At 40.4% G+C, this 26,866-nt stretch overlaps 2 protein-coding genes across 4 annotated transcripts; both read right to left on the minus strand.

Annotated features, from left to right (window-relative positions):
- Positions 1 to 1,498: 1,498 nt before the first annotated feature.
- On the minus strand, positions 1,499 to 20,143 carry lmtk3 (lemur tyrosine kinase 3). 3 transcript variants are annotated; one of them, XM_064297728.1, is made up of 16 exons: positions 19,507 to 20,127; positions 16,663 to 16,796; positions 16,332 to 16,479; positions 15,935 to 16,008; positions 15,169 to 15,287; positions 14,475 to 14,562; positions 14,123 to 14,271; positions 13,825 to 13,909; positions 13,574 to 13,695; positions 13,305 to 13,454; positions 5,434 to 13,126; positions 5,003 to 5,163; positions 4,527 to 4,663; positions 3,664 to 4,004; positions 3,426 to 3,522; positions 1,499 to 2,888 (listed from the first exon to the last, which is right to left on the minus strand). In XM_064297728.1, exons 1-16 carry the CDS (start codon positions 19,592 to 19,594, stop codon positions 2,761 to 2,763), a joined length of 9,714 nt encoding a protein of 3,237 aa, XP_064153798.1. In that variant the 5' UTR covers positions 19,595 to 20,127; the 3' UTR covers positions 1,499 to 2,760. The 3 variants fall into 3 exon arrangements, with proteins under 3 accessions (XP_064153798.1, XP_064153805.1, XP_064153813.1); XM_064297735.1 differs by lacking the exons at positions 15,935 to 16,008; positions 16,332 to 16,479; positions 16,663 to 16,796; positions 19,507 to 20,127 and having other exon boundaries at positions 14,475 to 14,779; positions 15,169 to 15,289; XM_064297743.1 differs by lacking the exons at positions 1,499 to 2,888; positions 3,426 to 3,522; positions 3,664 to 4,004; ... (4 more) ...; positions 13,574 to 13,695; positions 13,825 to 13,909 and having other exon boundaries at positions 14,211 to 14,271; positions 14,475 to 14,779; positions 19,507 to 20,143.
- Positions 20,144 to 20,470: 327 nt separating this feature from the next.
- On the minus strand, positions 20,471 to 26,316 carry leng1 (leukocyte receptor cluster (LRC) member 1). Its single transcript, XM_064297758.1, has 4 exons — positions 25,966 to 26,316; positions 25,201 to 25,377; positions 22,487 to 22,785; positions 20,471 to 21,171 (listed from the first exon to the last, which is right to left on the minus strand). Exons 1-4 carry the CDS (start codon positions 26,095 to 26,097, stop codon positions 20,967 to 20,969), a joined length of 813 nt encoding a protein of 270 aa, XP_064153828.1. The 5' UTR covers positions 26,098 to 26,316; the 3' UTR covers positions 20,471 to 20,966.
- Positions 26,317 to 26,866: the final 550 nt, after the last annotated feature.

Genomic DNA, 26,866 nt, shown 5'->3' on the forward strand with positions numbered 1-26,866 from the left:
GTGCTGGTTTTGTCACTGGTTTTTGCAACCTACTTTTGTCTTAAATTAACCTAGTACCTGTTACCTTACCATGATGCTCTTAGTGATCTTGGTTGTGACTCATTAAAAATGTAATTTTAATATATGATTAATTTAGGTGGTCATAACTTCAATGGTCAATACATTTTTTTTAAAATAAATATAAAACTGCAAGATTGGGCTTTTAAACAGAATGTGTTATTTTAGTTATTTGGATTTTTTTTATTTTTATTGTTATTTAAAAAATAAATATCCAGGATGTCCCTGTATTTTTAATTAGTTCTTCAAGCACTGTGAAAGTATAAAACCTACATTATCACTGAAGCTCTTTTGAGTAGTTGTAGATGGCTCTTTAAAAAGAGCCCTTTGTGTACGGTGTGTGTGTGCTTTTTGTAATGAAATTCATGGCCTAGGCAATGGACACCAGCAGGCAAAAATGGATTGGTGGCATGAAGAGGTTTAGACATGTTTGTCCTGATACTGCAATGCAATTGCCATTGGCCATGTGTTGCCAGATTCATTCTTCAAAGTTCAAAGTATGGGATGCATTTGTGCAGGTTTTCCCTTAATATAATCACATGTTTTGTTTTTACATGTGAAAATTGTAGTTCACATTTTTAAGTTAGTGATGTGAAAATGTGAAGATGTAAATGACTCCATGTGACCTATTTTGTTTTCACATGGACATTTTCATTCATGTTAAAAAAAAACAATCACATGTGAAAACGTCTAATTCACATATGAATCTGTCATTGTTACATGTGAAAAGGCTAATTTCACATGAGATTTTGTGTTAGGGCAGCATCTCCAACAATGGCATGCGACACTTATTTAGGACGTTTACATCAAATAGGGCTGAGCCTGAGTCCTCCGGTACCTCAAATGTGTCCGGCTGTAGAATTCCCCAGAGGCAGGGTCTTAAACATCCTCCAGTGTTCTTGCCCCATGCTCTGACATGCACAGCTCTGATCTTGCACATGGCATCCAAAATGTTACCGCTATGGAGACATCCTCATTGCATTTCATGTTGTGTTTCAGAGGATAGCAGGTCATACCTTGTTTGATATCGGCATTCCCAATTGAAATTTGAGAGCTTCTACCATGATATGAAACCCTCTAACCTCCACGCCTTGTATTTATAAGCAATGCTGGACATCTTTCGAGTGGTGAAAATTTGTGTAGGGTAAATGATGCAACCATTTTCACAAAGGAAGAAGAAACATCCTGAATGTGAAACTGCAGTAGCACATACATCCTGCAATTAGTCCATCATACCATAGGACCCTTTTTGTATAAACATAATGTTTGATATGAAATATTAATATATGTGGAAATGTATTTTTTGCATGCAGCTAGCATGATGCTTTATTTGAACAATACAGATAAAGCATCATGCTAATGTTTTAATAGGCCTGAAGTGCAATTTTCTCAGTTGCACTGTATGCCCCCCTCCCAAGAAAAAACATTCTGTGCTAACTGATAGAAGACAGTACAATTTATTCTCATCAAACAATGAAATAAATGTTTCACAGTTTTCCTTATGTTGTTTGTATTTCCCCATTTTTTTACAGCATGTCATGAAACTCCCTCATTAAACAATACAAGTTTAAATCGACACTGAGACAGACTAAACAGATGAGCTAGTTCGACCTAAATAGATGCTGAATGGTAGGTATTAGAAAATAAACATTAACTGATTCCTCATCATATGACCATCTTTAAGAATTATGACTTATCTCTTCATATGTTCTGGGCTATTTTTATTTGACCTAAAAAAATGCAAATAAGGCAAAAATAAGCTGAACAATAAAATGAATATAAAAAAATAACAAAAATGAAAAGACAACCAAATAAATACAGATGGATGGACAGAAATACAGGCAAGATAAACAGCTTGAAAATATATTTATCATTTAACAATGATCAAACAAACCAAAAAGGATGTCATTGAATGTATGAATGACATTTCAAATCATTTTTTTATGAAATAAATATGTAGTACCATCATATAACAATATGAAACACAATAAATAAATAAATAAATAAATAAACATGGCCCCATGAAATAACTAAATGAATAAATAGATATAAAACAAATAATAAATAGCAGATATTGACCTTTTCATTCATGCTACAAATAATCCTAAAATAAATTACTCTAAAATAATTTTGTATACACAATGAAAGATTCACATTTTTCTTTTTTTTTATACAATGAGTACTTTCAAATAGCTGGGCATTCTCCCAGCTGTGTGACATACACTAATGGTCAACTGCAAATGAAAATTATATTACAGTGTAATGACTTCAGTTCAAGCTTACACATCGGCATAATAATGGTCAGAAAGAGAGAACCCCGTAAATAACAGGGAGGCAGAGACAGAAGAAAGAGAAAAGAGATGAACTTTAAGACTTCCATTGCATAGCAGTTAAATCAGTTTCAGATTTTACTAAGCTACAGGCTCTATGTCAATATCACAAAATAGTAAGTTAATGCAGTGTCTGCAGATACACCTCAAATGAGGTGACAAAAAGGGGAAACGAATAAATCCAGCTCCAGGCAGAGCTTCGAATTCAAGGTCCTGCAACCGGTAAAACCTGGAATGTCTCAAACATCTAGAATGGGAGTCTTTCCTTCACTTTAAAGTAAACTCTGAGAACAGCGTACAGCAGGATAAACCTCAGCGATATTTTCAGTATTTCATTGAGGGGTTTAGTTCAGGAAATTAAAAGAAAAGCATGTCAGACTAAATGAGGGTCATGGGCAGGGCTTACAGTAAAGCGCGATGATGTCACAGGATTAGTCCCTGACAATTTTGGGTTGATTGACAAATCCTCGCTTTCCTTGGACTCCACAGGGCCAGTTGCTCCTGAGGGAAAATAAATTTGTTCATAGTTTCAAATAGGTATTTGGGGCCTTTTAAAGGCAACTTAATTGTATTAATATTGATAATTTACATGTAATAATATGAATATTTAAATTATACTTCTCCAACCCTGTTTTTATAATAGAAAAAAAAACACATTTTATTTAGACACTCCGTTAAAAATATCCTATTGGACCTGTCAAAGCATGACAGCATCAACACTTTGCATGTTTAGAAATAGTTCCTTCAAAAAAATCTTCTACTCCCTTGAGGAGCTTAGAACTGTTCAATTCTGAGATTCTTCAACCTCTGAAATAATAAAAGTGTCTAATTTTGGTGTTGTGATAAGATAAAAAGTAAAGACTCCACTCCACAAAATAGGGATTAGCAATATACAGCCATTTGTGATGAGAAAAACAGGCTTTGCTCATTGAATTTCAGCAGCCATAATACAATGTGAGGTCAAAACATCAGTCCACGAACCACAGACTCAAAAACTAATTAAAAGGAGCATGATTTATTCACAAGATTTTAACTTACCTAATGCCTCTATGGATGAGGCAGTCTTTGTTTCATCTTGAGCAGGAGATGGACTAGAGGGCGCAGAGCCAGAGCTAAGCTCATTGGTTGGTGTTTCCTATCAAAAATTAAGAGTTAAAATAAATTATGGATTCAAAAGTCATATGCAAGCATAGATAAAGAGATAAAGAGAAGACAGATATCTCATACATACTAGTTAAACTGTCTTAAATTCCCAATTAATGAAATCACAACATACCTGATCAAAGAGATAGACAGTCACATCATCAAAGAAAGACACATTTCTTCCTCTCTCTTTCTCCCTTTCCATTTGTTCCCGTGGTGATTTTAATAAACTCCGCAACCCCACACGCCTGTCAACATCTGTTTCTGTGACAACAATCACTCTCCCAGCAGCTTCATCTTCTTCTTGCTCTTCATCTTCCTCTTCGTCAGGGTCACTTCCAGTAGATGCTCCTCTTCTTCGTCCACCTCTCTCTCTGTTTTCTCCCACCTCCCAAAATCCTACCCGGGGACTTGGAGATAGAGGGAGAGAGAGTGCAAGGGGAGGCAGGGAGAGGGAGAGGCGTGCGAGTTTGGCTGTAAGACAGAAGATAGCATGGAAAGTGAATAATTATAGTAGGTCAGAGTTCTGTGAATATGGGATATTGGAGAAGGGGTCGATTCAAATCTTGCCCTTCATGACTACAATATAGCAAATAGTTTCTAGCTCTTTCAAAACACTCAGACAAAACCCAAACACACAGCAAGATTAACTAGATTAATACAGATGTTAAGATGCTGGATCACGTGCACAAATGTGAATAGAATGAAGACCTTCAGACACTACTGATCAACAGCAGGGGTGTCCAGTCTTACCCAAAAATGACCGATGTGGATGCAGGTTTTTGTTTTAGCCCAGCACTAAGATTCTATTTATCATGGTCTTGATAGATGATCATGATTACTAGCTAATTAGTTGAATAAGGTATCATAGCGCTGGGCTAAAACAAAGACCTGCACCTACAAGGCCCTTTTTGGATAAGATTGGACACCCCCAATTTACACGATCAGGTTTAGCATCTCAGGTTTTCAGCATTTTTTTTAAGTTCTAAAGACTACCTTTCATTGCTTGGTTTGCAACCACTAAAGGGGGTGTTATCTCTGCTTCTGGCCTAGCCAGAGTAAAAGGGTCGCTCATGTCCACAAAGGGCTCATCCTGTATTTCTGGCTGGGCTGCTTGCTGGGGCTCCTCTTTGCTACAAAACAAAATAATCAAAATTGATATTAAAAGTACAGAAAATTGAACAGCATTTATTTGGCCGACTATATTGTACAGTGTCTAGGAAATTACAGAACCCATACACACACATCCACAGCAAGTTAACATGATCGGTGCTATTAAATGTGAATTAAATTCATTAGTAGGTAAAACAACCGCAAATAAAACCGCAAAAAAAAAAATGGTGATAGTTTGTACCTTCTGCTCCATTTACTACCAGCCTCCATAAGAACCACATAAAGTGCAAACACCCATCTAAACGATATCTTTTGACAGAGGCAATTATAGTGAACATATAATAACGCAAACTGCTTACTGATCACTTCCTTGACCGTCTTTTTCTCTTTGTCTCTCTCCTTCCTCTGTCACAAGGCCACTCCAGGGATGAAGAACAACTGCCTCACTCACAGTTGCCCCCCATAACACATTCTTCTTCACATTTTCACTGAGGGAGTACTGCAATCGCTCCTCACACACCTGACGGAGAAGGAGACACAGGGGAATAAAAAGGAAGAGAGAGACAGAATGTATAATGGGAATACTGCAATTCTTATCCATATGAAGCTGACAAGCCAGTCTATAGCCTGACAAAGGACTCACCACATTCCCGATCACTTAATTAATAGAATGTAAAAACATAAATCATTAAATGAAAGGCTCAAGCTGCATTATATACAAGGTGAAAATATTAAAAGAATATCAAACAATGTTTACACCATGTATTTAATAAAATGTGCTAATTCTTACCTGCATCATTAAGCCATTTTTAGTGGGCATTTTGGAGGACAGTGACCTTTGACCCTTGTTTTTTTCAGACATGTGGCATGGAGAAGTCAATGATGGGTCTTCTAATCCATGTTTATCCTCTCCAAGAGAAGACTGGACCACAGAAGAAGAACCTGGGACAATCTCTTGATTACTTTGAGGTTGTTGATACAGACTGGCTCTCAGGAGTTGATCTGTGCTGTCTGACTGAGGCAAGTAACTTTTAGAGTCTCCCTCAACGTCCATTCTCCTCTCCCCATCCCTTGTAGAAGACTTATCTTTACCTGCTCCTGTCTCACCCAAGCCTCTGGATTTTTGCTCTGGAGTCTTTTTGAGGGATTCCAATAATTCAAGGTTGTCCAAGAACAGATCGCCAAGTGTGTCCTCGTCCCCTGAAATGCAACATAGTTGCTCTAACTTCTCAAAATCTTCCAGAGGCTCCTCATCTAAGTCCTTCCACTCAGATATCAACAGCTCGGGGATAGAGGTCAGCGAACACTGGGCAAGAGATATTTTCTGAGACAGGGTGTTTTCTTCATTTTTGCTCACACTAAAATTCTGGTGGAGATTCTGCTGATCTGTGGGATGGGATAATTGAGCTGTCTGTACAGGGGAATGCTCCAGATTTACAGAGGTGCCCTTGTTCTGAGTGACATCCTGGCATGACTCTGGAGGAGCACCACTGTCTTCAAGGGACACAGAAATGGTGCAGTTGAGTCCCTCATCAAGATTGTGCTCTGATGTCAAAACTATGTCCATCAATAATGTTTCAGGCTCTGGCAAACTGTCTAGACTCTGTGGGACGACTCTCTGACCAGAATCTTCGTGAGATTTATGATCGTGTGCTCTCTCAGAACATGGCTTATCTGAATCAAAGACTGCTATTCCCTCTAAAATGGTGGATTGCTGCTTTCCTTTACCATTGGATGAAACAACACTAGAACACATTCGTAAGTCATTGCCAATTTGTGAAGTGGAATCACTGCTGGCAGAATTGATCTGTTTATTTTCAAAAAATATATTTACTTGGGTTTCAGGCACAGACGATGGCTGTGGAGTGGTGTGGGAGGAATCTAAGCCAATATAACTGATGTCCTTGATTTCTGTGTCATGACATTCAGAAGGAAATCTGTTCTGGCTTTTAGACTTATTTTCTTGCAGATGGGTTTGAGATTCTGTAATACTTGGTTCGTGATGTGGATGCCCACTGGAAACTACTTCCTTCACTGATTCACGATTGGAAACTATGCCTTGGACACTGTAGCTGTCACTGAAACAGATAGAATTTAGCGAGCCAATACCAGGGAAATTACTTTTTACATGTTCACCTAAATTTTCAATAGGCTGTTTACTTTCGATATTCACAGGTCGCAATGTCTCACCAGAGAGTTCATGTTCATGTGCATCGAGAACTTGATTTTCCATATCAGCACAATCTATGTTTGAATTTGCATTCTCTGTTTCAACAGATTGGTCTTCCAAATTGAAAAAATTATCTTTCGTTCTCTCTTCAGTTGCAGCATCTCTTGCACTCAGAATCTGACAGTTGTCCATACAATCTATTGCATGGTTTCTCTTCAAGTCTGAGAGTGTAATTTGGGAGATATCATGGTTTTCACTGTGGTGACAAGAATGAGGACAGCTGACACATGCATCCTCTCCAATAATGTCTGACTCTTTGTTTATCACTGCTGAAAATGCATATTGGTTGAAGTTTTGATTCTCCTCAGCAAAATCTCCTCTGTGCAAAGATACCACGTTGTGTGATTTGTCATCACCGCTCTGTTCCTCAGAATCTGTGCCTATGTCCTCTCTTCTCCTACACATGAGAGTCTGTTGTACTGGGTTTTCCAAATTCTCAACCTCCACAAACTGAGATTCCTCTTTAACTTCTTGTTCCTCTGTCTCCAGATCTGGAATTTCAAGATTTTCCTCTTGCTGTATCTTGACTCCATGGGAAATCTGGTTTTTCACTACACTTGAAGCCTGAGTGGGCATGGACTGCAACTGTAGAATGCTTTCATCCACACCAAGGATGCCTTCCTGTCCTTGGCTCTCATCATTAGCTCTGTCTTTACCACTTTCTTGGACGGAAGGGTGAGGCTCACTTCCTGCAAGTTCATCATTCTCTTCAGCCCCCCAGAATCGATGCCCAAAAACTGCTTCTTCTTTGTTTGCCCATGACTCCCTGCTGAAACCCGAGAATAACTCTGCCCCTAGTTCCACCTCTTGGTTTCTAGTCTCAGCTGAGGCCCACTGGTCATTTTCTGCCGGCCACAGATGGAGGTCTCCTTTCTGAAATCTGTAGCAGTCCAACTCTCCACTCACAGCTCCCGCTCTTTCTTCTTCATCTTCCTCCATGGCATTCCACAATTCCTTAGCCTTCAGCTCCAATCCTTTCGACTCCATGTCAACGTTGTCCATGAAACCCGCTCTTGCTGAGAACTCATTTGTGGTTTCTCCTACACTTTCCTCAGCCTGTTTTTCATTATCTAGATTCTCCTCAATTTTATAACAGAGTTCCCCAGCAGCTAACTGTTTCTCAGTCTCAGATTTTGCTTTGGCTCTCTCATCATCAGTTTCCTCTGAATAACATAGATTCCTTAAGCCTAATTCATTAGCATCTTGGTTCTTCGGCTCAAGGTCATGACACTCTTTTCTGGCAGGGGTTTCAGTGTCCCTCTCTCCCCAGAAAGAGTGGGAGAGATTAATTGTTTCTGTACTTCCTTCATGGTTGGCCTCCAACACTGAATCAAACTCATCCTTGGAACTTGTGTCACTGGTCGTCACATTATAGAACCTACATAGTCTAGATTCTCTGTTGTCAGGATTACAGAACAATTCTACAACTTTCTCCCTGTTATCATGTACAGTATGGTATTCTTGTGATGTCAGATCTTTGTCTTGCTGATCTGTAAATTTTAAACATGACTCAGGATCAATTAATTCTTTTTCAGATCCTAGCTCATATTCCTTTGTTACTGGCTGTTTTTCATTAACTGGGATTTCTTTAAACCTCACTCTCTCTGTACTACTATTTGAGAGGGAGTTGAAATCTTTATCTATATCTACTGGATCTTGGTATGTAATTTCCTTTGACTGTCCATGAGAAATTGGAAAAATATCTTTCCCAATCCCATCTGTATCATTACAACTACCAGTTTCAGAAAATGCACTGTAGTTCAGTGTATTTCCATCCTTACATGGGAATCCTTTCAGCGGTTCACAGTCTAAAGTGGAGAATAACTTGGCTATGAACTCAGCATTGCCTTCTTTTGGTACATCTTCTGAGAGTGGTGCTTGGCGCTCAGATACATTCAAATTTGAGTCTGCGCACTTTGTCCACTGATTGCTCAGTATTTCAGTGAATTCCTTCTTCTCCATTTCCTTCTCTGCAACTTGATCTAATTCTCTCAAACTATTATTTCCCCCCACAAGACTGGAAACTTCCTTGAGTACGGAATGACTACCGCCAGCGAGAGGAAATTCTATTTCGCTACCAGTTCCCATTGTCACCACTGAAATCTCCTTATTCTCTGTGCAATGGCCTAGTGTTGCCCTCACATTTTCTTTCTCAGTTCCTGATGCTATCTGATCATTTGTAATCCATGTTTCTTCCATTTGGTTCTTCGTCTTGCTTTCCTTTCTCAATGTTTTGGCCTCCATCTCTCCTTCTTCTTCTGTCTCTGCCTTTTCCTCTATTCCCATCAGAATTCCCCTTTCTCCACTTCTGCTGCTACTAGGACGAGACTGGTTAACTCCCTCTCCACCCCTCCTAGCCACACCCTCTCCTTCCCAATCACTGTCTGAGAAGTAGGCAGAATCTCTGTGAGGGGTGTCAGTTGCCAGTGCTCTCCACCCACTACCACCTCCTCCCCAAGGGTCTCCAGGTGTCAAGCAATCCAAAGAACTGGATGTCAAAGGTGATATGGCAGAATCTGTTGGCGTATTGGCCGAGAGTGAGAGGTCTGAAACAGAGTCTGAAACCAAGGGTAGAGGAGTCATGTCTGTGCCTCTTTCTCCCAGGAATGACAAGGAACCCTTAGAATCAGCATCTACCTTTATGATTCCGCTTTCTGTTTGAAAATGAGGGTCTGGCCCTACTTTGTTTACTGGCATCTCACAATCTATTTGCAGGCCACTCGAAATTTTAGAAACTTCTTCAATATTTTGTTTCTGAGAACTGGCAATAATATCCAAATTATCTTTATTTTGATCTGTCTCTGGACACGTAACTTTCTTCAAAATGTTGTCAGAAAAAGATTTATCTCCATCTGACACACTGGAACTTTGTGAAATATTTAGAATCACTTTTTCATTAAGACTGTCAGGGGCTGGTGAGCTTCCAGAAACATCTATATTTTCACACTGTTCAGCAAAATTAACAGTTATTTTTGCCTGATCCTGTTGAGATTTCTTAGTCTTCAAGCCATGCAAAATGCCATCACCCAATTTTTGTATTTGGCTATCAGGTCTGGTTTGATCTGGATGAATATCTGTTATTTGACAATTCCCCTCTCCGACAATCAATTGATCATTGCTCCCTGTTGTACTTGTAGAGATATGAGAGTGACGGTTGTTCGTTTCTGCCTCCAAATCAGTGGTACCTTCAGTGACACTACCCTGACATGGCACGGATTGGACTCTCAACTGTCTTGCAAGGTCTACTCTCTGTCTAGATTTGACTTCTTCCCCAGAAAAAGCAGGCATATTAGAACTGTACATGGACACTCCCTCCTCCAGCTCAGTTGATTCTGATTTAAATCTTGCCTCTGCTCCTCTCTCCTTTGGACTGTTTTTGCTAATCATTGAATCTTCATTCATATCAGAAGATGTTTGGTCAAGAAGAAGCCCATTTTTCGGCATTATCTCTGAGAACACAAAACCGTCAGGCTGGGACAGTGAATTAGACTGTGAAAGACTTTCAGAAATGGACTGCGAGTTAAATGTATCAGTGACCTCAAACTCCCCAGGTAGTGAACTAGCTAAGCTTCCCTGTTCCATTTTGGGTACATCTGGTGTTACACTAGATCCAATCTGCAGCACTGGTATTTCAGGGCGCATTGTAACTTTAATTTCAGTTCTCTTTGGACGCTTTGTGACTTGAGCATAAATTGCCTCTGTCGTGTTATCAGTGCGTACATCCGTGCCACCGACTGATTTTTCAGTCTGAGATATGACTGGTTGACTTGAATCAGGACTTATGAATACTGATTCATATTCAGGTGATTCTGGAGTATTCATTTGGGATATTTCTTTTTCACTGTTAATGGATTCCTGTTTTCTTGTCATAATCTCGGTCAGAAAGGTCTCGGCTGATCGGATCTCTTTCAAGAAGTCTTCTCTGCTCAATTCATTCTTCTGGGCCTCTATGTCTAGTCTTCCTGGAGTCATTTCTGAGAGCAAAGAACGAGACCTTCTCATTCCTCTAGAAAAGGCTTCCTCTGCTTCTGCATAGCTAGGGAGGACAGGGGGTCGAGGAAAAGGACAGGATTTTGAGTTCCAATGAGGCAGAAAGTTCTGTTCAGAGTCCCCTCCTACCTCTCCACTAGCTTCTGTAACCATCTTCCCAGTGTCGATTTCAGTAAGGAACAATTCTGTCTGGAAAGATCCCTTTCTAACAACATCACTGGGTCCCATATTTTTCTCTCCAGACCCCCATGCTTGTCCTGCAGAGCCCAGCTCTGTCACCAGAGATTGAGAACGTCGCATGCCATGGCCTTGCGGAGGACATAGAAAGGTCTCTGTTCTCTCACTCTCTGCTTGACCCTCACTTTTCAAGTCACTCTCCAAGTCCCACGAACCCTCCTCAGACTTTGTGTCCATAGACTCACTGACATTGGAGATCTCAGTCAGAAATAGGTGCATGGGGGACTTTTTGGATGCAGACGCACTCTCCTTCTGCATCTCAGCATCTTCCTTCCAAATGGCTGGAAGAATGGTGGCAAGACGAGATTGAGTTCTCTTCATCCCTCTGGAGAACAGTTCAGATGTAGCAGGATCTAAATCATCAGACAGGTGTATGTGTTTGACAGCTGTTCCACTGTATGGTTTAACAGGTGATGAAAATGGTGAGTCATCCTCTTCTGAGTATGTTGGGCTTGAGGACCATTCTCTCTCTATTTTTGGTATTGTGGATTGGGAACGTGTCATTTTTGGATAAGATATGTCTTGGTGAGTAGGGGACTCAGTGTCTTTTGATTCAGAATGGAAATCGTTCGCATTGTTGGAATTGAGAAGAGACTGTGAACGCCTCATACCTCTGCTAAGAGAATAATCACAGGGTAATGGGTCTCTCTGTGAATACACTGTGTGTTTGTTTGCTTGAGTGGAATAACCATCTCCAGTAAAGTTGCTGTATGATCCTTTTTGGAATTTGTAATGAGGCGGAAGAGGGGGAGGAGGGGAATGAGGTGGTGGAAACAAAGGATGGGTAACAGAGGCCTGGGGTAGAGAGGGAGAGAGGGAAGGGGAGGGTGGCAGAGTCTGGCGATGGCGATGGATTCCTAAATGGTCAAAATTTGCCTTTGAAGTGGTGCAGTTGCTCATCAGCCGAGGGTCAGAAGACTCAACTTTTCCAACTGGAAAGGAGGAACTAGAGTAGTAGGCCAATCCATGAGCTCTATGGTATCCAAGGGGTGGGGCTGGGAGGGGACGCGAGTGAAGGTAATTGGTGGATGAGCAGGGCTTAGGAGGGAGAGCAGGAGCTGTGGGACCCTGTGATGATCCCAGAAATTTCTGCCTCACCTCTCCTTCTACTCCCTCCTCTTTATCCCCAATGTCAACTACAGCAAAGTCTGTCACCCTATTGCATCCCTCTTTACTGAACTCAACCAAACCAGTATTGGGGACCAGCACTTGAACTTCACAAGACTTTACAGTCTGAAGAAACTTGCCACCTTTTTCATATTCATCCTGAGGGCTGAACACAGCCCTGTCCTTCCCAACTGTATTACTCCGAATTTCTACAAGTTCCAAATCGCCAGTGCACATTGAGTCTGATCTCAGGGCATGGTGACCTTTTGCTCCAGGCAAAGAGTGCGCTTTCCCTTTAAGAGTTGGGGATTTATCCTGGGGGGTATGTTCTTCCAAGCGGATGTAATATTCACTAGCTAAAGAAGGGCTGCGAGCACTGATCACTGGGACAACAGTAGGCGTGTCAAGAGAATGTCTGTGGGTGGAATTAGCAGTCGGAATTGGCTGTGGTGGAGGGAGAGGTTTATAACCACGTCTCCCATGAGCTTTCTCCCAGAAGTACTCAAAGTTCAATCCTTTGCTCGTCTCTGTTACAGTTAGAATGTCATCAAGTTCAGATGAGGAAGGAGTGATTGTGTTTCCTACAGGGTCAAGCAGAGGGAAGGAGTTGCCATTGGCACCCCTGCAGCCTCCCTCCCCCCTTTCTCTTTCCCTCTCTCTTTGTCTCTCACTTGCTGCTACTTGGAAAGCTGGAGGACGGAGGGAGTCCCAGCGCCTCTCAAAAGACTCCTCACTCTCCCCTCTCCTTCCTCTCCCCCCGTCTTCTTCATCCTCAACTTCGTCATCCTCATCCTCCTCTCCCACACTTCTTCTGCCCATTCGGCGTTCAGCAGCTAACAGAGAAGACATGAGGAGGAAAATTTCTGCAACAGATGGGCGCTGGGATGAGGGAAGCCAACAGGACTGCATGACCTCATACCTAGGAGATGGAGAGGGAAATTAAATCACAGAATGAATAATTCAATATTGCCGCACACTTCTAATATGATGGTAAAAGCATATTAACTGAGAAATCCAAGTTTATTGAAACTTGGTCAAAGGCTGTTGTATGAAACGAAAGCACTCCTACAACATATTCATACACACAGAAGACTCACCAGTAGTCAGCATGGGAAAGTTTAAGTCTGGGCTGTGCCAAAGTTATCTGCCTCTCTCGAATCACAAAGGTCAACACTTCTTCATCACTGAGATGTCTGTGTGGCTGAGAACCAAACTCAAAAAGTTCCCATATCACCACCCCGAGAGACCTGGATAATGAAATAAGACGAAAGGGATGAAAAAGGGGAGAGTGATTTTCTGCCACCCCAATCTTCTTTCTTCGTAAATATCCCACGCCAAGCTTATTCAATGACAACAAAGCTCTTACCACACATTGCTGGTTTTGGTCTGGTCAGTGACTATCAAGCTTCCCCGAAATTCTTCCAGTAGCTCAGGGGCAATCCAACGCAAGGGGATCCAGAGCTTGTCTGGAGTTAGATAGTAATCCTCCTAAAGGCAAAAAATATGCATATGTGAAGAACGGAGTGAGACAAAGACAATCTGGTACAGCAGAGTATGTGGATACAACACAAATAAGCAGATAAGCCCAAAGACACATACAGCTAATCCAACAAGTACCTTGTAATGGTTGTGGGACAAACCATAGTCTCCTATTCTGACAGTCAGGTCTGATGTTAGAAGACAGTTCCTTAAAGCCAAATCACTGTCAAAGAGGGGAACAGACAATGAATGGCATTATTATAATCACATTCATAATTGGTTTCAAAACAATACATCATGTGTGCGGTAAATTGATATTAGATTTCATGAAATCCTCATAAACTGGCAGAAACATCAGATCAAAACCTACAAAAAAAATTCTTTTGAAGAAATTCAGAAAGAAGAAATTCTGTAAATATATCTGGGTCATACTGACCTGTGAATGTAGTTATTTTCATGAAGGTGTAACAGCCCAGAGGTTATTTCATAGGCCATTCGTTGCAGAGTCAGAAGATCCCTTGTCAAAAGGTCAGGTGTCATACCATCCGATTTTCTCTGAGCTCTTAAATACCTCTTTAAATCGCCCTGATATAAAGAAAAAACACAAACACAATGTAGCAACAGCATCTTTGTACTTTTTAAGACTTTAATTAATTGTGGGGTACAAATATATACATAAACACATAAATATATACATATACACAGAAAAAACTTTTGATTTAAACCTTATTTAAACCTTTAACATGAATTTTCTTGATGGAATTTTCCACAGTGATTTTGGCTCTTACCAGCTGACAGAACTCCATGACTAGAAGAAACGGAATGTTCTCGCTGCACTGACCCAGGCACTGGAGTACGTTGGGATGTTGTAGGCTTCTGGAAGAAAAGAAAAAAAAACAGAAAATGGAAAGAGATGCAACACAGACCATGGCCATTTAATAAAAATGATTCTGAGAGAGTGGGAATGATTGAGGGAGGGGGAGAGAGGATGGCTTGTCCCTACAAGTGGACGGCTAGTCCCTGCAACCCCGCAGAATAAATAGTCAACAGCAGTCCATTCAGGATTCACTGCCACAGTTTCAATCACTTCAGTCTGAATGAGGAACACATTAAATGGTGAGCAGACACATCTGCATAAAAACATACTTGTCATCATGAGTACTGAATTGTTTTAAAGCCCTGGTCATGTATAGCACTCTGGATTTCAGTTTAGGCAATTTCATACAGTAATGTATATTAAATGATTTGATTAATATTAAATTACCCTGTAATTTGTAATTAATAGTCTAATATATGGGGTGGCAGCCCAATCCTTAACAATGCAGACTATATGTACATCAGTTACATAGTGTATAGGTACACTGTACCTACATCTAATGTTGATCTAGCCTACATTTTATCCTGGCTCTACATAATAGACATGAAAGATTAAGGGCGAGTGAAACCAAAATGGCATCTACAAACTCCATCAGTTTCTCTAACCTGTAAGGCTCAGATTCAGCCAGAAACTTCCTTTGCTCCAGTGGGCTAGCACTAACTCTCAGCTCCTTCACCACAGCTTGGGATGAACTGCAGTCACACAGCACCTCTGCCAAAATAACCTGAGACAGAGAGAATAATGAAGCAAAAAAAAATTTCATGAAAATTACAATAAAATGCAGGAGAAAATACACTGAGGAGAAAGAGGAGGGAGAGAAGTTGGAAGAAAGCGCAAGGGTTCAGGCAGATTCGAGAACCTAAGAGGGCGAATGTATCAAAAAAGAACACAATCATAGTATTGGTTGAAGAGTTCCAATACTATTTAGCCAAGCCTAAATGGGCTTAATGGTAATCATTATACATTCTGATCAGCTCTAGGTGGCGTGCACTAAAAATCTCAAAACTAGGAACAGGAGTAAAACTGGTTTAATCCAGACAAATGTCAGTTCAGATTCCCCATTAATTACAAAGATGAGATAAAAAAATATTGACCAACAACCCTATAAGACATGGACTGGGCTCCCTCTCTTGGTTTGTAATTATTCATCAATCACTTTATTAACCTGGAGATTCTGCTTCACCGCACAGAGGGAACAACTGACTCAGCAGTTTCAATGCAATGCATGTAAGACATATCCAGTAAATTTTGTTGTTAGGTTGTTACTCTCAAACCATTTGTTACTTAACCACATATTGATTTGCAAATGTATACTCTGCACCTCTGAGTGTAAATTATTATATCTCAGCGGACAAAATCTTTTTTTTTTACCTTTCCAAACCAGCCATTGCCAATCTCCTGAAGATAGTTCAAGGTGTGCCTTCGAAAGCACTGAGAATCTGGGTCTTAAAAACAGAGTGAGAAAGAGACAATCATAATAAATTAATGAATAGCTATTAATGTTTTATTATTTTAATCACAACTGTTACAGTTATAGTGTTTAGTGAATAGTGTTTACTGATTATTCCATCAGTGATAATGTTTACATTTACTGATACACAATTTGGCAACATCGACTTGCCTTTCTCCCATGCCAATAAAGAATCATGAGTTTGTATTGCAATTAGAGAACGGGAAAGAGCGATGCAGGGGGTAGTATCAGATCGCAGACAGGTGTCACTACCGCAAGAGGTCAGTCGCAAACTCAATAACTAACACATTATATTACCTGTCCTGTCCTGTATAGCAGGGCATAAAGCCCTGTCTCGAAGGGGCAAGGTGTAGACCTCAGGCAGAGAGGGGCAGGAGGACAGGCTGTCCTCAGGGGGTGGGCTGGAGGCCCCAGAACATTCCTCCCCTTCGGCATTGTCAAACTCCTGAGAGTGATAGGAATGGAGAGAGAGAGAGAGAGAGGGAGAGAGAGCGCGTGCAAAGGAGAGTTAAATGTGTTCACAAGGTACGATTCATCAAAGACATGCACTATACAGTCCTGCAACCTGCACGGTGTAGAAATACCATATATACATATACTATCCAAAATGTTCCATTAAAAAACTTACATTGAATCCCACTCCTCCTCTTTTGCAGCAAAGGCAGGCCAGGAGTAACAGGACGAAGGAAACGAGTCCAGAACAAGAGATGAGAATGACAACGTAGGGTGGCGGAGAGAGGGTGGCACCCCTAGACTGAGAGACTGAGAGAGGAAAAGGGGAGAAGATAGTAAGAGATGGTTAGTATGGCTAATCCACCCTCCCGAAAGTCTGAGTTTTTTTCGTTTGGCGAAAAGCAAAGCAAAGAGAGAATACTCAAAAAAATGCGGGAAGAAATCCATTGCTGTTGAAGAGTTTGGTTTGAGGAGGAAACCACTGGGAAGGAAGCTGGGATTCTAGTGGGAATCTAATTTGTAACTAAATTACAAATGAAGGACCCCAATGCACTGTTCTCATTGGAAACAGAAGGGGAAAAATTAAAAAAAGAACTCTGGAAGAAACCATCCCCTTGATTGAACAGGAGGGGACAGAGAGATAATTTTAATTGGATTTTTTATTTGGGAGGAACCATTCAAGTGAGGAAAGCAGGAAGGGAGAAAATACCATTAAATAAATTTGTTTTAAAAACACTTGCAAGAAGCGAGGTAGAGAAGGAAGGAAAAGGAGCTGGGGGTGCTTGTTTAGGAGAGGCCTCTACTAAGGGTTGGAATGTTTAAAAAATCACTCATATTAGGGAGGTACTAGGTGAGAAGGAAGGGGTGGGGCATTTTTAATATTGTACCTCAAATTGGTCGATTGTGTGGAGCGAACCATCTGTGAAAAAGAGAAGGGGGGGAGGGAGGGTGGTTAAAACCCTTAGGGATATTGCTTTCTGTTTTCTGAACTGTAAAATTACAAACAAAAATGATCATATCACCTGTAATGTTGTTGTTTGTTTGTTTATTTATTTATTTATTAATTATTTCTGTCAAGACACAGTACATAACAATAATAAAATTAGGATGTAAAAATGTCATTTTCATTTTGGCTATCACAATTTATTTGACTTTTTGCAGACTTGATTCTGTTTAACATTTTCAAAAGCTACGAACTTTACACAAGGTGCAAGTAACAGTGCAGTGCAACCCTCAGTATTATATAGTACTATCTTATAGTATTATATAGTATAATCATTCATTTTAAAAAATCATTTTTAAAATGGCAAGTATGAGCTGAACCATATTAATGCTCATACATTCTAAAATAATCAGTGCAAATTAATATGATAATGTATGCCTCCATTTTAAAATTAAATTACAAATCCTTAATTATGAATATTAGCAAAGACAAATCCTCTTTTTGTTACAAATGCAAACCTTCCAATTTTTTTTACAACTTCTCATTTAGGAAGGGATGTCTATGTGAATATAAATCCCCACCAATCAGCATCAGTTATAGTATTTGAACTCCTTTGTGTTCTCTTGATGAAACAATTGATGTAAATTAAATTTAGCAGATGCTCATCCAGAGTGAATTACATAATTGTGGTGCCTGTATAGAGCAATGTAAGTAAAGGTAGTGTGCATAACCGTGGCCCAAAATGTATTATGTTTGAGATTTTACAGTTCATAATAAGTCTATTTTATAGGAAATGTCACTGAGATTCATCTCTGGATGGATGAAAGAGGTATCATCAATTCAAGCACTATGTTTCATATTTGGATATTCAATATCATTATAAGGATGATTTATGAACAGTTCTGTATTCAATAACAGCGCCCCACATCAGACTCGTGAGTTTGCAGAGCATGGAAAAGAGATAATGATGCTACTTAGGTAAAGCAAATTAAGTTTTTAGATTATCACAACACGTTCTTCCAGGGAAGTTTCAAGAGGTGACATGGGATTTAAAAAAAATACAATGCATAGATCCTTCTACTAAAGAAGTCATTTTGCTAATCTAAATCACTTTCTCTTCTAGTATACTGATGTACAAGTGGCCACTACAATTAAATAATTTAAAAAAATCTTTTTGCATGACAACCGTACCATTGTCAATAAAGGGCTTGAGCAAGGTTTATGTGACACTACTGCTGATACACGATCTGTGCTCCGCTATTCCTCAGATCATCCCCATAGACATATGCACAGACAGACGCACATGAATAGCAACACAAACATCGGGCCCATCTCGCCGTATCTGTAGCCAACAAAAAACATACAGCGTATACCCTCGAGCACAGAATCTAGAAGTACAAACACAATCTTTGAATTGCAATAGCGAACCTTACAACAAAAACAAAAAAAAATTGAACATTAGGATTCGGTACCGACAATATGCCGCTTAAATTTAAGTGGTTAAATGAACGCGGCATGTATGAACACTTTTCCCTGAAGAAACACATAATTTCCGATCCTGTGATCATACATACTACATACATACACACACAAACTAAATCTATACAATATATAGGTTATGTGGAAAACACATACAGACATTTAGCCTACACATAGGGACAATAATAATTTAGCTACGCACCAACGTCTTCTTCAATATTCATATTGTGAAATATAATAGAAATTCAGAAATGCAGCCTCTATATTTCCATGTAACATCTCAAGATTAAATACAGGGGAAAACGCATGTAAGCAGGTTTCCACCATTTTATTATCCTAAAATTATTACTTGTACGCAAGCTGTCCTTTCTATGATCATGATAGTAACCATTGTTACGATCAGCTTTTGTATTTATCATAAATAGGCCGCCTTTATGAATACATTATTTTAGTCTTCGGTGCATCTGTGTATTCTTGTCTGTGCAATTCGACAGTAATATTTACTCTTATTCAGATCACCCTGTACTTCCCCTCCCACTTCCATTGCTCTTCTTTTTTTCCTCCCTCCATCAATTCCATACCACCGACTCCACTCACCTTCTCTCTGCGGGGCTCCTAGGGCTCTCTCCGGGTTGAAATACGACATCATCCCCGCTAGCACTATCATCCAGCACTGTCGTCGCATAGTCGCGGGATCCACTGCACAATCATTCGAGCGACGATCCTAACCTTAGCCCAGCAAGTCTTCCTCTCCTTTCTATCGCTATTCGCCGCTAATAATAAACGTCTGGTTGTTGTTCTATTTCCCTTCCCCTCCTCCGTCTGATTTCCCTTAATCCGCAATTAAACACGGTGTGAGAGATGGTCTATTGTGTTCTATACTGTCGACTTACTACAGCCGTCGAAACGTTACGCCAATACAGCTGCCTAACATACAAAATACTAATTCCTTACCGACAAATCATTTATTTAAAAATATATCCGCTATTGCTCTCTCCATCGTTCGTTTCCTCGTTTTGGTCCTATCTCCTGCCTAGTGTGTAATGTATTTTTTTCCCTTACACGAATGCTACGTAAGACACAACCAGGCTTGCATTATTATGGTTCTGTGTGTGCGCTTCATGTCTGTGTGTCTGTCTCCGTTTTCTTCCCTTGTCTCAGGTTCGGAATGTCTCAGTTATAGCCGATCTTGGCTAAACATGTCTTCCCACCAAACAACCGCTTGTTTATAATACTCGTTTTGAATTCCCCGTCTGTTACAGGGAATTATTAGCTATCATACGAGTGATTTATTAAATGAGCTTTGTGGAAACACGTCTGTAATTGGGTTATTCTGTGCTGTAATTACTACTGTTTTTAGAAGTCATTGCACTTCCGCCTGAAATACCACCGAGAAAGTATTTCAGTATGAAATATACAATGCAAATTATACCCTAATACCCAAACATTGAATTAAGGGTGTTTTTAATTTAAGGAGCACCGTTCATTGAACATTCACATTTCAAATCACATCCACTGACATGTCTCTGAGTATGCGTGAAAACATGAGCATATACAAAAATACATTTTAAAGCATTTTACTCAGTGAATGACATTACAAGGAAAGTCTTGTGTTGACACATGCTGTCGCTATCTATTCTGGGTCATCTTTTGTTTACTGTATACTATTGCATCGTACAAAGTAGACTTGCACACTGCTAACTGCATCCGAAATATTCACATTTTCACCAGAATATAAGGAACATAAATACAAGGTAAATTGGTGATCTAACCATCCTTACAATGCTACAATTGGTCAATCGATGGGCACATGGCCACATGTACCATGTGGTGAAGTTCCGTGGACTGCTTAATACACTCTCACTGTCCAAAAACAAACATGGTTCACCCTGACCTTGCAACATGGTATGAATACAGATGCACAGGAAAACACACACAAAATGAGCAGATCATGAGTCCATATCAACGCTAAATTAAAATGTAAAACCTCCAAAATTCATCCACGTTTCAAAACAGGAGTCATATTAACTGTCCCAAAGCAGCAGGTGTCTCCCACTTCACAAGCCATATTGATCCCGCTCTCTTCGCTGTCTTTTACGAGCCAGTTCCGGAAAATAGGCGCTGTTGTAAGGTCTGTCTCTCTCCTCCACGTCCCTCTGCTGATCCTTCCCTTTCCCGCTCTTTTGGTCCAACAGGGCCTGGGCTCTCCTCCTCTCAGCTGCTTCTCTTTCCAGTCGTTCGGCACGCAACCTTTCCATTGAGCTGACAACAAAAAAAAGGGGGGGGGGGGCAAAAAGTTATTTAATATTAAGGTTCATTGGCTTGTTGGATCAAAGGAAATAAACTTCAAGTGTTTCACATTTTTACCAATAGCAACAATTTCTATTTTTTTAAGCTGCAGCCCCACACACTGAATTCTGGACCACATCTCACGGTATCTTGCAGGAACAATGTTGTAGAACATTGCTTTGGATGAATGCTACATTGATACGCTGTGTAAAATGTAATTTAAAAAATGATTAGCAAGGTTCATTCCATTCAATGAGTCAGTGGATAGACATTCAGTTACAATACTGAGAGAATCTTTGCAGTTACCTCTCTAAACTGATGCTAAACTGCAGTGTGTGCTCGCCATAAACTGGGCTAATATCATATTGTGCTGCAGACTTCTGGAACTCTGTCCCCTCAGATATACTCCTCTTGTTCAACATCAATAGAATAACATAAAGGCCTGCTGACTAGACGTTTTACTTGCTTGTGTTTAGCGAGCCAGCTAGCAAACATTAGCTGTGACTGATAGCTATAACATAACACATAGCTACTATAAGGTACATGGCTACTCCACACAAAAGTAGTTTGAAGGCAAAAAAAAAAATGAAAAGAAATTGTTACTTGAACACAGGTAAAACACATTGATCTGCACATCCTATACCCCGGGTATCATTTAAGTGCATTTAAGGCAATGCTCATAAATGTAGTTTTGATATGAATCGCTCATAATAGTGGGGACACCAATGTATAAAACTTTTATACATCAGAGTCCCCACGGCCCCTGAAAGCTTGCTATGTCATAGACTGAATCGAGGATTCAATCCAAAGTCAGTTTTGGGGGTTTATCCCTTGCTTTTAATGCATTGGGGAAGGGATGCACTACTCTTAAGTATCTACTCATGACCTCCTTTCCACTTGAGTCATGCACAAGGAAAGAGACCAGCAAGCTATGCTAACCATTTCAAAACCTCTGACAAGCTGACCTAAAATGGCATCGGTGTAATTTGAGAGCGAGTCATTTAAAATGACTTCCATAAAGAAAGCAAAGTGTTTGTCAATTTAGGCCGTTCCAGCCCGTGTCCCACCACATCTTCTCTGCATGTTCCCAAGGCAGCAACTGACAGTTGCATACCCACGGCATGTCAAATTACACTGTACGCATCTTAAATTAACTGTTGAAATACGAAAACGATAAAACAAAAAAAAGATACAACCCATAGAGAACCCATTGAACAGATTTCTGGCTGATGCTCCACAGGGTATTGGTTTTTACACCCACTGATTTGTGAGGCAGCACACTTCTCACCTTTCCCCGCTCCTCTTCTGCCCTTGCTCCCTCCTTTCCTTCTTCTTACTCTTGTGTTTGTCCTTAATCGCTAATGCTTTCTTCATCTCTCTCATTGGGTCCAGACTGTCCTTGAGTCTCCTGTCCTTCTTCTCCTTCTCTTCTTCGGTCCTCCCCTTGTCTTTGTCTTTTTTCGCTTTGTCCCGCTCATCTTCTTTTTCTTCTTTCTTTGCCCTGTCTTTAAGATACCAGGGAGTAACTTCGGTTCCAGGAGCAGGGCCTAGGGACACCAGCAGGCCTATGGCACGCTCCTGGCGCTCCTAATTACAAGATGGGGAGAATGCACAGTTACGATTCTGCCCTGAACCTACCCTTTTCTATCAGACGCAATTTAGTCGAACAGATACTAGATGAACAGGCTTCAAGAATCTACAGTGAAGTCAAAGGGTCTCATTTCACAACCATGTGAATAAACAAACCTTACCCTGAACTGTGTGTACGCATGCAACATTTTTATGTGTGGACTCACGGTGAAATTTGTTTGCACACAAGGTATTTCTTTTAGCAAGCAGTATGACCACATGCCACTGCTCCTTGCACACACAAATTCTGGCTTCTTACAAGGCTGGAGTTCAGTGTAATTTCCTTTTTTGTTTCATAGATGAGGGCCAACAGGCCTCATTTAAAGTAATGTGCACATTTGGCATATTCTTAAGGACAGATGGTCAATTGTTATTTCCACATACAGTTAACACAAGTAACTCCAACCATTTTAAATAGTGAAAAAAATAGGTTCTGGTCCACTCATGCACAAACACCAGTCTTTGCAAAGAAAACACTGCTCTGAATTCCTGTCCACTATAAGCCATTTGTACAGTTATCTTCATAAGAGCTGGTGACTGTAACCAAACCAAAGTAAGATGTGTCCCAAATAGAATACTTTTCCAAAATGGCCCTGTCTTCAAATATGACATTCTTCTGCTTGTGCCTACATGTTCAGTCAGGGCCAGAGTTAGGTAGGTTAGGGTAAGGTTTCAGAGATTTCATTTACAGCTACTTTCATTCACAAGAAAGATAAGACCCTATTGTCACACTGGAGTAAAATGTGCAAGAAAAAATCAAGTGACCTAGAAAGTCAGACTTGAATATGGAAGAAAACATTACTTTCAATACAGGTTAGTAACCAAGACCAATTCAAGGTCACGGACACTGATGTCACAACCAAATACAAAGTAAAGAATGTGTTTAATCTGCCTCCATATGTCATAACCACACATGCAGATCAAGCTTTCTGATTGAAAGACCACCCTGTTAGACTACGTTTAAAATGCGCAATGGACCACGTTAGCATGTTGCAGCACGCACACATACAGCATACCAAAATGACTGGCTAATCAGCACTACCGTTATAAGCCCTTTTAAAAAGCAATTTAATCCCATTTTTCCTCCAATGGTGGTGCTGCCAGCCCCTGCGGTCCAGCAGCGGAGCAGCGCAGCCATTGGCTACTGAGGAGCGCGCTCAAAAAAGCATCTGCCACTGGCAGACTGCGAGTGCTCGACTGACCAGCGGAGCTGCTCTAGCAAAGAGACGGGAAGCCCTGCCAGCTGAGACCATCGATTCATGAGTCGTACTACAGGCAATTCTGCCCCCTCCCCCTTCCCCCCATGGGGGTCCTGAGCACAGCCAGCGTTGGCACGGTCAGAAGAAGAGACAGATGGCCCATGTCACTGTACCAAGTACTGGTGCTTTAGCTGGCCACTAACAGGGCCAAGAGCAGAAACCTCCTCCAGCTGTCCATACAGCTGACCTCTGCTTGTCTCCAATCTGGGGGCAGGCTGGTCAGTGCTCCAGTCACTAATGTGAATGGGATTTCTTTGTGACGTTTATGGCTTCTGTGCCAGTTATGGACTGCTTTCTCCTACCTGTCCACGCTTCCTTTGATAAACCAGACACAATTTGGGGTAAAGGATGTCATAAAATAACATGCTCCCATGGGGGATAACAAAAAAGAAGAAAAAGACATACTGTCTTTTGCTACTCTGCATTCTAAGGGAGCACAGCGAACAGCTTCCTGCACGCAGAGCTGGGCGTGTTTCACCAATGCAGTGCACCTTTAGTCACCGGGCTGTGTCACAATTAATGAAGGATCCGCTCAAAACAAAAGAATGAAACACCAACGAAAACAGGGAAAGACATTGTTACTGACTCAGAGAGCACAGCTATAAAACCTGTAAAATACAAACACATCCATAAATATGAATGCATAAACAGTAAAAATACATTTAAAATATGGCAAGATCTTTTACATACAGGACTATTTCCCCCCATTTTTATTCAAGTCACAGCTCTGTTCCCCAGACCCACGTAATGAAAACTGCAGCACTGTTCCGATACGTTTTCCCATGAGCCAGTGACCTGCTTACAGCACGCTGCATTACAAAAGAGAGCCTGCACCAATAGGAGAAGGCGAATACTGCTCACTAATGAAAGTATCCTGAGGGTGCAGGGTGTTCAGGGTCAAAGGTTGGGAGCAACTAATACAATGCACCCAAGAAACCATGGCCGACTTACCCTACTCCCGAGGGTAACTACCAACTTTTCCACACCACTCTGGGCTGCTGGTCACAGCCAGAAGATGACACAGAACAGGCATTTGGGTACTACACGATGAAAGACTTGTAAAGGAGGCCTAGTAATTAGAATGCAGTTATGAAGGTCACAAATTGTATGTCACCTTCTCATCTTTTTTCTCTTTCAGATACTCCTCATTCCCTCTCTTCTCCCCAGCCTCCTCCACAGGAAACAGATTCAGGTGCTTCTCTCCTATCGCTGGCAGTTCTTCCTCCTCTGCCTCCAACTCTTGTCCACAACGGGCAGCTTGTGACTTCCGTCTCAAATACGCTGTCCGTGCCTGACATTGAAAATGAGATAGAGACATAGTCATGAGAATTCTCTGAAATCAAAAAGGACTTTAACAACTCATTCAATGGGTTTGCCTAATGTAACAAACACCACAGACAAGCTAAGAAGATTTAGAATCTTAAAAACTGACATTTGTCAGTGGATGATCACTGCAGTGGGTTTACGCATGTATATAGAAATCATTACTAAATATATACATGCAGTTAAGCAAGTTACAACTTGCTCAGAGAATAAAACAAGACACAATTATACAAGATAACTGAAATGATCCATATAACTGACAAGTGTCACAAAAGGGAGCTTAATTGCAGGAAATGTTTGCTTCTCGGATACCTAGGGTAACCATATAAATGAACCTAAATGAATTTACAGTAAATGCATAATAAATATTAAAACTTGACAATGAATAATAAAATGCAAACGAATATGTAGGTCATATTGTATTTTCTGTTACTGGCTACTGTGCACGCTTTATGGCATATCTCGAAGTCAATGAACAGCAAAATGATTCATGGTATGTCTCCAGGAGCTTTAATAAAGATAAAACACAATTCTAACAAAATGTTTCCTGGGTTACCTCTTGCTCCGCACGCTCCACCCGGCGCTGAACCTCACGTTCTTCCTCTGCTGCCTGAGCTTCATCCCGACGCACACGGGCAATGTTATCCTTGTTACGAACATGCCAGCTTTTCTTTGGCAAAATATTCATTGTTACAAAGACGCCAAAGTAGTGATAAACTCTTTCGTGGAACTCTGAAACAACCTCCAATTAACCCTAGGGTTAACTGTAACGTAAACTAGCTAATATTAATATTACGGAATGTTATACAGTCCTACAGCAACATCTCGAAACAAAATTCTGTTTTGATTTTTCACAGAACAGCTTAGTAGCATATTGACACTAAGCGCTACTCCTACAACCGGAATACTTCCTGTTATATCTTTCAACGTGATTGGCTACAATGCCTACCAGTTATTCAGCTAATAACTCGATTCGCGGAAGCCACAGCCATTCAAAGATCAAAGCCCGCCTATTTATTTCCGGAAACATTAAAGCCACACCAGAGATCGTGAATTATCAAAAAAGATACGTATTCTCAACCCGTTTCAGTGAAGTTCCAGGTGGGGTTAAGAAGTTCCGGTGATATGACGGTTGTAACAGGGAAAATATTTTCAGTCTCGTGTAATGGTATCTTTTAAGAAAGAAATATAAGACTACTATGTAATCCTGTTTCTTCCTCGGTACTTGTGTTTAAATGTTTAAATTCTACCCTTAATGAATATATTTCTAATTTTTGGGATAAATACATAATGTGTCATGTACAGTATTGTTATTGCCATGGTCATTTTATTTATTTATTTATTTATTTATTCATTTATTTATTTATTTATTTATTTTATCAATGCTGCTTGCAATATTATTGTGCAAAACACACCAGAATAATGAGCATTACAGAAGAGTGTGAGGCAGGGAGAGA

The sequence above is a fragment of the Anguilla rostrata genome, chromosome 1 (genome assembly GCF_018555375.3).
Source record: "Anguilla rostrata isolate EN2019 chromosome 1, ASM1855537v3, whole genome shotgun sequence".
In the NCBI taxonomy this organism is placed as follows: Eukaryota; Metazoa; Chordata; class Actinopteri; order Anguilliformes; family Anguillidae; genus Anguilla; species Anguilla rostrata.